The 10,987-nt window shown below is 44.0% G+C and overlaps 1 protein-coding gene across 2 annotated transcripts in view; it reads left to right on the forward strand.

Annotated features, from left to right (window-relative positions):
* The window catches only part of TRMT2B (tRNA methyltransferase 2 homolog B (S. cerevisiae)), a 53,804-nt gene extending 44,162 nt beyond the window's left edge, over positions 1-9,642 (forward strand). For both annotated transcript variants that reach the window (XM_011964793.1, XM_011964794.1), the window contains 7 exons: positions 905-1,051; positions 2,472-2,566; positions 3,219-3,433; positions 3,948-4,049; positions 5,127-5,246; positions 5,460-5,559; positions 8,283-9,642. In XM_011964793.1, the coding sequence (XP_011820183.1) occupies positions 905-1,051; positions 2,472-2,566; positions 3,219-3,433; positions 3,948-4,049; positions 5,127-5,246; positions 5,460-5,559; positions 8,283-8,409 (906 nt within the window). In that variant the 3' untranslated portion in view covers positions 8,410-9,642. The remainder of the gene's footprint in view (positions 1-904; positions 1,052-2,471; positions 2,567-3,218; positions 3,434-3,947; positions 4,050-5,126; positions 5,247-5,459; positions 5,560-8,282) is intronic.
* The last annotated feature ends 1,345 nt before the right edge of the window (positions 9,643-10,987 follow it).

The following is a 10,987-nucleotide window of genomic DNA, read 5'->3' on the forward strand; positions in this document are numbered from 1 at the left end:
GTAGAGATGGGGTTTCACCATGTTAGCCAGGATGGTTGCGATCTCCTGACCTCGTGATCTGCCCCTCTCGGCCTCCCAAAGTGCTGGGATTACAGGCTTGAGCCACCGCGCCCGGCCTAATCATGTTTCTTATATCACTGTATTTGTCTGCAAGGGCTGCCATTACAAAATACGGCAGACTGAGTGGCTTAAAGAAATTTATTTCCTCCTTGTCTGAAAGCTAAAAGTCTAAGATCAGAGTCTCTGCTGGTTTGGTTTCTGCTGAGGCCTCTCTCCTCGGCTTGTATAGACACCTTCTTGCTGTGTCACATGGTCTTTTTCTTTGTGTACCCAACCTTGGTGTCTCTGTGTGTCCACATTTTCTCTTACAAAGACAGCAGGCATGGTGTGGTGGCTCACACCTGTAATCCCAGCACTTTGGGAGGCCAAGGCGGGAGGATCACCTGAAGTCAGGAGTTCGCGACCAGCCTGGCCAACATGGTGAAACCTTGTGTCTACTAAAAATACAAAAATTAGCAAGGCTAGGTGATGGGCATCTGTGATCCCAGCTACTCAGGAGGCTGAGGCAGGAGAATTGCTTGAACCTGGGAGGCGGAGGTTGCAGTGAGCCGAGACCATGCGACTGCACTCCAGTCTGAGCAACAGAGTGAGACTCCGTCTCAAAAAAAAAAAAAAGACATCAGTGAGATTGGATTAAGGCCTGCCTTAACTGCCTCATTTTAACTAAATCACCTCTTTAAAGGCCCTGTCTCAAAATATAGACACATTTTGAGTACTGGTGGTTAAGGCTTCAACATAGGAGTTTTTGGGGGACATAGTGTAGCCGCAAACCATCACCTAGCATGAATAATCAGCTGTGAAACTTGCTAGTTTTGCTTGTGTAATAATTCGGTTCTCTTCCTAGTACTATGAAGTATTCCTTCGACAGTCTCCATTGGAGCCCTGCCTTGTATTTCATGAAGGTGGATACTGGCGTGAGCTCATAGTCCGCACCAATAGCCAAGGGGACACAATGGCTATCATCACTTTCCATCCCCAGAAATTAAGTCAGGTGAGCCTCACAAGATGTTAAGCAACCATCACTTTTACTACTACTATTACTGTAATTGTTTTTTTTGAAGTTTCAGGGCATATAGCAGAAACTGTACATCCACAGAGTATTTGTGTTGATTGGGGAGAGGAGTTAGAGATGAGGAGAAGATGGCAAGGATACTATTTAACCATACTGCTCGCATAATCAAACCACAGAGACTGTAGCTAGGCATAATCAAACCACAGAGACTGTAGCTAGGCTACGTGAGAACTCCCAAGTAATTTCACAAGAACTTTGCCCATGGTAGTAGTTGCTCTTCCAAATCCAAATGCCAGTTCACAGTAGAGACTGCAATGTCAGAGAGTTTCATAACCCAAATAGTATTTTACATTTGTCATGCACTTGGTGCTTTCAAACATACCTGTGTTAAAACATTCCTATACTTATATGATCATCTCAACAAACTTGTAAGGTAGGCAGGAGGAGAGAGATTGTCACCCTCATTTTACACCTGAGGAAATGGAGGCATAGAAATACCCAAGGTTAAAGAATCAGTAAATAGCAAAGCTAGGATTTGAACCCAGGCCCTTTGACGCCTGGTGTTTTTAACCCTATTGTTCCTATACGGTTTATTGGCAGTATATCCTGGTATCAAGCTAATACTTAGGCTCTCTGTAGTTATGTAAGAATTTTATTTTTTATTTTTATTTTTTGAGACAGTGTCTTGCTCTGTTGCCCAGATTGGAGTGCAATGGTGCAATCATAGCTCACTGTGGCCTCAAACTCCTGGGCTCAAGCAGTCTTCCTACCTCAGCCTCTTAAGTAACTGGGACTACAGGCATACATCACCACACCTGGCTAATTTTTTTTATTTTATTTTTTGAGACAGTCTCGCTTCTTCGCCCAGGTTGGAGTGCAATGGCATGATCTCAGTTCACTGCAACCTCCGCCTCCCTGGTTCAAGCAGTTCTCCTGACTCAGTCTCCCAAGTAGCTGGGATTACAGGCACGTGCCAGCACACCTGGCTAATTTTTGTATTTTTAGTAGAGACGGAGTTTCACCATGTTGGCCAGGCTGGTCTCAAACTCCTGACCTCAACTGATCTGCCTGCCTTGGCCTTCCAAAGTGCTGGGATTACAGGTGTGAACCACCACTCCTAGCCTTTTTGATTGCTTGTAGAGACAGGATCTTGCTATGTTACCTACGCTTGTCTTACACTCCTGGGCTCAAGCAGTCCTCCTACCTCAGCCTCTCAAAGTGCTGGGATTATAGGCATGAACCATCATGTCTGACCTGCTTTATGTTAAGTGTTATTTATAATAAGATTTGTGAAATGTCTTCGTGTCTGATTACTGCAGGGCTGATTACTATAGAGCTTAGAGAGAAAATTTGTTAGAGATGAGTCTTTGCTTAACTACCAATTTTGTGGTCTGGGCAGGAGGAGCTCCATGTTCAGAAGGAGACTGTAAAGGAATTTTTCATCAGAGGTCCTGGAGCAGCCTGTGACTTGACCTCACTTTACTTCCAGGAAAGGTAAACCTGGGACAGCCAAATAGGCTGATGGCTTGCCAGACTCTTGGTTTATGGATTGCCGATGCAGGGTTGCTGATTGATGGTGGAGGATATTGGCTAAATGGTTCTGGCCCTTGTACACCAGCCGGGTCTGGGAACACAGGCCAGAATGTAGATGTGAGAGTGTCCACATGGACTTTCATCCCCTGACGGGGAAGCCCTTGCAGAGCTCTCAGGGCCATGGCAGGGACTGTGTCTCCTAGCTGAGATGCTGGGGCCTCCCTGTCTACCCAACCACTAGTGATGTGATGGTCTGCCATTTCAGGATGCTTTCTTTTTATTTTTTTTCTTTTTTTTTCTGAGACTGAGTCTCGCTCTGTTACCCAGGCTGGAGGACAGTAGTGCAATCTTGGCTCACTGCAACCTCCACCTCCCGAGTTCAAGTGATTCTTCTACTGCAGCCTCCTGAGTAGCTGGGATTACAGGCATGTACCACCACACCTGGCTAATTTTTGGATTTTCAGTAGAGACGGGGTTTCACCATGTTGGCCAGGCTGGTCTCAAACTCCTGACCTTAGGTGATCCCCCCGCCTCGGCCTCCCAAAGTGCTGGGATTACAGGTGTGAGCCACCACGTGCAGCTCAAGATGCTTTCTTCTTTTATTCTTTTCCAGTACCATGACCCGTTGTAGCCATCAGCAGTCTCCCTATCAGCTTCTGTTTGGGGAACCCTACATCTTTGAAGAACTTCTGAGCTTGAAGATCCGCATCTCTCCAGATGCCTTTTTCCAGATTAACACTGCTGGTGCAGAGATGCTGTATCGGACTGTGGGGGAGCTGACTGGAGTGAACTCTGACACCATCCTTCTTGACATCTGCTGTGGAACTGGCAAGTGGAAGCCCAGGGCAGAATCTGCATGCTGCTCAGCTCCCAGGGCCCTTGTAGCTTGCAGAGGTGGTCGGGGAGAGGTAGTGTAGTGGTGCAGGCGTAATCTTATTGGTCTAAAACCCTAAAATTGCAGCCAAGTGTGGTTGCTCATGCCTGTTATCCCAACACTTTGTGAGGCAAGGCAGGAGGATTGGTTGAGCCCAGGAGTTAGAGACCAGCCTGGGCAACATAGTGAGACCCCATCTCTACAAAAAAATTAAAAATTAGCTGGGCATAGTGGCATGAGCCTGTAGTCTTAGCTACTCGGGGGGCTGAGACAGGAGGATTGCTTTAGCCCGGGAAGTCGAGGCTGCAGTGAACTGTGTGCCATTGCACTCCAGCCTTGGCTACAGAGTGAGACCCTGTTTAAAACAAACAAACAAACAAACAAAAAAAGACAAAACAAAAAACAAACAAACTGCCACACCCAAACCCTAAAATGCTGCCTTCTTCTTCTTCTCTTTTACTTCTTCAGGTGTGATTGGCCTCTCTCTGGCTCAGCATACATCTCAGGTCCTCGGGATTGAATTGGTGGAGCAGGCAGTGGAGGATGCAAGATGGACTGCAGCCTTCAATGGTACACAGTTTACAGTCTGTGTAGAAATTAAGGGATGCAGTTGTTTCCGTGCTATGGAAAGAATTGTGTGGGAAAGGACAACTACTGTATCCCTGACCCACAGGGAGGAAGGGAGGGAATTCTGGAGTGGTCAGAATGGTTTTCTGGAATAGATCCTCATGGTTTTCTGGAATAGGTACCAATATCTAACGTTTTTCCTATCCAGAAGAGGAGCCTAAGGGAAGGTACATGTCTAGCTGATAGGAAGAAAAGTTGCAAAACTTTGGACAGAATAGAAGAATCTCCTTGACATTAGACTCATGAGGCCTTATAGCATAATACAATAGGTTTCAAACCTATATTTTCAGCAACAAAATCTTTTCTTCAAACACAGTCTTCTGTCAAACTGCAATATAGAAAATAGATCATCTTGCTCCCACTACTTCACCTCCAGAATGCTCCTGAGGCATTTGGTGAAAATGTCTGATATAGCAGGAAGAGCACTTGAGCAAAAGTCAAGATTCTCGTCTTGGTATAGGTCCTTGCATGCTATGTGAGTTGTAAAGTTGTAAAATAGCAGGCATGGTGGCTCACACCTGTAATTCCAGCACTTTGGGAGGCTGAGGCGGGTGGATCACAAGGTCAGGAGTTCAAGACCAGCCTGGCCAAGATGGTAAAACCCTGTCTCTACTAAAAATACAAAAATTAGCCGGTCGTGGTGGCAGGCGCCTATAATCCAAGCTACTCGGGAGGGTGAGGCAGAGAATTGCTTGAACCTTGGAGGTGGAGGTTGTAGTGTGCCGAGATCGCGCCACTGCACTCCAGTCTGGGCAACAGAGCGAGACTCCATCGCAAGAGAAAAAAAAAGTGTAAACACTAGTTGCTCAAGCTGAAAGGCTTACTGAGATATTCTAAGGGAAAGTACTTTGGAAAAAATGAAGTGGGTCTGTCCAAAAGCACTTCTTTCCTTGTTACTTGGAGTGATGCTAGATCCAAAGGGAAGATGGCAGAGCCCTTGGCTCCTGTGCTTTTCTGTGAAGCTGAAGCTTTCCCCCACTGCTGGGCTTGAGTTACGTCATGTAGGCCTGTCTTCCATAGGCATCACCAACTCTGAATTTCACACTGGTCGAGCAGAGAAGATTTTGCCAGGGCTACTAAAGTCAAAGGAAGATGGACAGTCAGTTGTTGCTGTGGTGAACCCAGCCCGTGCCGGACTGCGTAAGGATGAACAGCTATTCTGATGTTCCCAGTATTATCCACCAACTTTGGTTCTTCTTTTCCACACCATGCTATGGGTACTTTCAGTGGGCTGGCTCTGAACCTGTTTCCCCTCTATTTCTAATCAATCCTGAGTTCTGGTCAGTTGGAGGTTTGTGATAACAGAGACCATAGTAGTTAATTATACTAATAGCAAGGTATTTCTTCCTTCAGATTACAAGGTGATTCAAGCCATTCGAAACTGCAGGGCCATCCGCACGCTAGTTTTTGTTTCCTGCAAGCTCCATGGTGAATCCACTAGGAATGTCATTGAGTAAGTCTTGACTTCTGTTTAAAATTTTTTGTTCTGATTATCAAAGTCATTCATGCTTATCGTGCACACAGTTGGAAAGTGATTTGAGCTTTCAAGTCATGAGAAGTGTAAAGAAACAGAAACCAAAAAAAAAAAAAAATACCACCTTCAAGACTCAATTACAGGGCTGGGTCAGGAATGAGGCAAGTCAAGTACTTAGTTTGGGTGCAAAATTTAAGAATGTGTCAGCCGGGTGTGGTGGCTCACGCCTGTAATCCTAGCATTTTAGGAGGCCGAGATGGGTGGATTGCCTGAGCTCAGGAGTTCAAGACTAGCCTGGGCAACGCAGTGAAACCCCATGTCTACTATAAAAATACAGAAAATTAGCCAGGCATGGTTTGTGTGCCTGTAATCCCAGCTACTTGGGAGGTTGAGACAGGAGAATCGCTTGAACCCGGGAGTGTTAGGATTACAGGTGTGAGCCACCATGCTCAGCCTTCATGACATTTTCCAATTAGTTATTGCCAATCTGGTGTACAGCTACCTTACTCTATTATTAGTTTTATTCATTTTTTTAGTTGGTTCTCACATTGTTGTGGCAGCTGACCATATGATCACCATGTATAAAAATAATTCTGTCCCTCTCCTTCTAATACTCATTTCCTTTTGCTTATTATATTGGATAAGAAAATGTTCCATTGTAGATGTGATAGGGAATATTTTTGTTGTGTTTTTGATTATAATGGGACAATGCTATCTAAACTACAGTCTTGTGTCACATAATAACATTTCAGTCAACAATGGACTGCATATATGATGTTGGTCCCATAAGATTATAATGGAGCTGACCGGGCACGATGGCTCACGCCTGTAATCCCAGCACTTCAGAAGGCTGAGGCGGGAGGGTCACTTGAGGTCAGGAGTTTAAGACCAGCCTGGCCAACATAGTGAAACCCCATCTCTACTAAAATACAAAAATTAGCCGGGTGTGGTGGTCATGCGTGCCTGTAATCCCAGCTATTTGGGAGACTGAGGCAGGAGAATCGCTTGAATCCAGGAGGCGGAGGTTGCAATGAGACAAGATTGTGCCACTGCACTCCAGCCTGGGTGATAGAGCAAGACTCCGTCTCAAAAAAAAAAAAAAAAAAAATTATAATGGAGCTGAAAAATTCCTATGACCTAGTGACATCATAGCTGTTGTAACGTTTTAGCACATGGGTTACTTACATGTTTGTGGTCATGCTGGTGTAAACAAATTTATTGTGCTGTCAGTAGGTTTGTTTACACCAGCATCAGCACTTATAAAATTAAGTACGTGTAGTTATCTATAGTACATAATACTTGATAATAAATGACTGTGTTACTGGTTTATATACTTACTATACTGTACTTTTATTATTTTAGCAGATAGTCCTTCTACTTATTTTTTTTTAAAGTTAACTGTAAAACAGCCTCAGGCAGATCCTTCAGGAGGTATTCCAGAAGAAGGCATTGTTATCACAGGAGATAACAGCTCCATGTATGTTATTGCCCCTGAAGACCTTCTAGTGGGACGAGATGTGGAGGTACAAAACAGTGATATTGATGATCCTGTCCCAGGCTAGAGTACAGTGGTGTGATCTCAGCTCACTGCAACCTCTATCTCCTGGGCTTAAGCCATCTTCCCGCCTCAGCCTCCTGAGTAGCTGGCACTACAGGTGTGAGCCACCATGCCCAGCTAGTTTTTGTGTTTTTTGTAGAGACAGGGTTTTGTCATGTGGCCCCAGCTGGTCTTGAACTCCTGAGCTCAAGCAATCCTCTCACCTCAGCCTTCCAAAGTGCTGGGATTTCAGGCATGAGCCAGCATGTCTGGACCTTAGTTTATTTATTTTTTATTTTTTGGTAAAGACAGAGTCCCGCTATGCTGCCCAGGCTGCTATTGAATTCGTGGTTTCAAGTGATCCTCTGGCCTCAGCCCCCAGAGTAGCTAGAAATACAGGCATGTACTACCACACCCAACTAATTTTAGAATCAGTTAAAATTAAAATTTTGTAGAGATGGAGTCTCACGATGCTGTCCAGGTTGACCAGTTTTTCTACTATATTTTTACAGTACTTTTTAATGTTTAGATACATAAATACTTACTACTGTGTTACAGTTGTCTACAGTATTCAGTACAGTAACATGCTGTACAGATTTGTAGCTGAGGAGAAATAGGCTATAGCGTATAGCCTAGATGTGTAGTAGGCTCTGTCATCTAGGTATGTGTAAGTATGCTCTATTATGTTCACACAATGAAGAAATTGCCTAACAATGCAATTTTCAGAATGTACCCCCATTGTTAAGTGATGCATGACTGTATTGAATGTTATCCAGGCAAACAAATACTCTTCTACTTTGCTGGTTTGGATGTAAAGTGGTTACAACCCTTTTTAGAACAGTTTGGTGATTATGTATCTTAAGGCCTTATAAACATACAGGCTTTTCAGCTCCAACCCTTATTGAACCCTTATTCTGTGTCACATACTGGGAACACAGAAATGAATATTAAGCAGTGTTTACTTCATTTCTACCCTTAAAAAGATTATACTTCAGTAAGGAAGATGGTGAAGAAAAACAGTTATATTAAATAAGATAAATGCTGTATAAGAGAAACACAGGGGGCCTGTGGGAACACAGTGGAAGGGCCTCTATTTTAAGCAATTGTATTCCTGTGGGTTCTTCCTTTTATTCCTGGGAACTGATGCTATGTTCTGTTTCTACAGGCTGTGCTGTCCTCCAGACCCTGCTAAGAAGCTCTTAGGCGAGCCCTTTGTCCTACAGCAAGCTGTCCCTGTGGATTTGTTCCCCCACACCCCACACTGTGAGCTGGTGCTCCTCTTCACTCGATAAGTAGCCTCCTAGAAGACTGCAGGCTATTTGTTAAGGCTGAAATTTCAGAAACTTTCAGGTTTGGCATATTGCTACATTGCAGACCCCGGGAGCATTACAGTGGAAACCAACCTTTGGTTTGTGAATAGGAAGAATGTAGTAGGCCTCTGGTCTGAGGCAGACTTTTTTTTTTTTTTTTGAGATGGAGTCTCATTCTTGCCCAGGCTGAGTGTTGTGGCATGATCTTGGCTCACTGCAACCTCCGCCTCCCGGGTTCAAGTGATTCTCGTGCCTCAGCTTCCCCAGTAGCTAGGATTACAGGTGCGTGCCACCATGCCTGGCTAATTTTTGTATTTTTAGTAGAGACGGGGTTTTACCATGTTGGCCAGGCTGGTCCCAAACTCCTGACCTCAAGTGATCCACCCGCCTTGGCCTCCCAAAGTACTGGGATTATAAGCGTGAGCCACCGCACCCTCTCAAGGCAGACTTAACCTTAGTTTTCAGATTCCCTTTCAATCATGCCCGTTTGCTTGGGTTTGACCACCCCCCACTCCTGGTTCTGTACTGTTTCTTCCTATTGCTGTCAGCCTTGGTTTTAGTTTATAGTCTTGTCTCCTCCATTTGATTCTGCTTATGGTGTGAACAAATGACCTTTTTTTAGCAGCTGGTAATAATTTTACATTGACTGGAGCCTGTGCATTTGCTCAGAGATGCTACAATTTTTAGATATTTCTAAGACTTCTGGATTCATGAGGTAGTTAAGGATTAAAACCAGACACAGTCGAGGTTTTTTAAAGGAGAGTAAGCCATGAAGTGAATACTGGGTGACTGATCATTAGATGAGATTAATTCTTTCGGGTTTTCTTGGTTTTAAGGCATCTCGAATGCCCCTTGAAAATGTAGTTATCACTGGTGGTGGGCACCTGTAATCCCAGCTATTTGGGAGGCTGAGGCAGGATAATTGCTTGAACCTGGGAGGTGGGGGTTGCAGTGAGCCGAAATCACGCCACTGCACTCCAGCCTGGGTGACAGAGCAAGACACCATCTCAAAAAAAAAAAAAGAAAATGTAGTTGTCCCTAGGAGCAATAGCACCAATTAACTCTCACCAATGGAGGAAGAATTGGTTATTGGAGAGACCCTAAGGGAAAGGAGATTTTCAAAGAGACTGAATACCTATAACTGTGCTGTGTAGTGTGGAGGCAAAAGCTCCAAAATCTAATATAGCATAATAAACTGGATATTGAAAACTGACTATATTTAACATTCTCTAGTCCATGATTTCATCAACTCTGGAATTGTTCTTAGGTACTTGCCCAACAATTTAGATTATGTTTTGATAATCTAAAGGCCTAAGGATGTGTAACTTAGTAAGCGTTGTCTGATTCACAAAGTGATATCTGGTTAACTGGTATTTTTAATTCTTCTCAATCAAACATTCTAGAGAAGCCTCCTTCTTAGAAAAATATGGCTGTTAAACCTACTATATAATGTTTTCTATTCTTTTTTTAGATTGTGGGTCAGGTATAGCCAGAAGAGGAGACACAGGAGAGGCTCAGGAAAACAAAGTCTATTATGCTCACAGGTCCTAGAGACAGGAGACATATTATGCCACATAGGGCTACATGGGAAATACACCAGAGTAGGCAGGAGGCAGAAGACAGAAGAGGGGAAGGTTTAGGCCACTGCTGTTACTTGAGTTTCCTTGGGAAAGGCAATGCAGGGCAGAGTGAACAGTTTAGGATTGGCTACTTTGAATAAGGTATAGGGGTGCTCCCTAGTTGTCTGGTACCTGGCCATGGGGTGATTAGGACACTGGAATGTTGTCTCTTGGGGTGTCGGTGCCAGATAGAGGCCATATAGCTCTGAATTGGTTAGTTTGTATATCAAAGAACTCTTCCAGCTGAACCCTTGCTATCTCTAAGAATTATCTAGCCCAAGGAGGAGCAGCCAGAAAGATTTATTTTATTTTTATTTTTTGAGATGGAGCCTCACTCTGTCACACAGGATGGAGTGCAGTGGCATGATCTCAGCTCACTGCAACCTCCGCCTCCCAGTTCAAGCGATTCCCCTGCCTCAGCCTCCTGAGTAGCTGGGATTACAGGTGCCCGCCGCCATGCCCAGCTAATTTTTGTATTTTTAGTAGAGACGGGGTTTCACCATGTTGGTCAGACTGGTCTCGAACTCTTGACCTCAGGTGATCCACCTGCCTCGGCCTCCCAAAGTGTTGGTTTATGGTAGTTGCATAAATTTTTTCATTTTCTTATTTTTTAATTTTATGCAATGAGTTATATTATTTTTATAACTGAAATTTTCAAAAAAGCATTTTTTCCCATTTATTCCTTATATCAGCAAATGGCAATACCATCTCTATCAATCACTTAAGCCAGAAAACAGAGTTCCTTTTCATTCCTGTATCCAACTACCTATAAGGTAACTTCCTCTTGGATATCTTCTAGATTCTTCAAACTCAATAATCTAATGTCGAATGCTTTCCATCTTTCCCCTAAACATGTTCTTCCTCCTCTATTCTCAGTCTTTATGAATATAACAATTTACTCAGTCACCCAAGCCAGAGCCTGGGAATGACTTCTGAGTCCT

This window comes from Mandrillus leucophaeus, unplaced genomic scaffold (assembly GCF_000951045.1).
Source record: "Mandrillus leucophaeus isolate KB7577 unplaced genomic scaffold, Mleu.le_1.0 Scaffold706, whole genome shotgun sequence".
Taxonomy (NCBI): Eukaryota; Metazoa; Chordata; class Mammalia; order Primates; family Cercopithecidae; genus Mandrillus; species Mandrillus leucophaeus.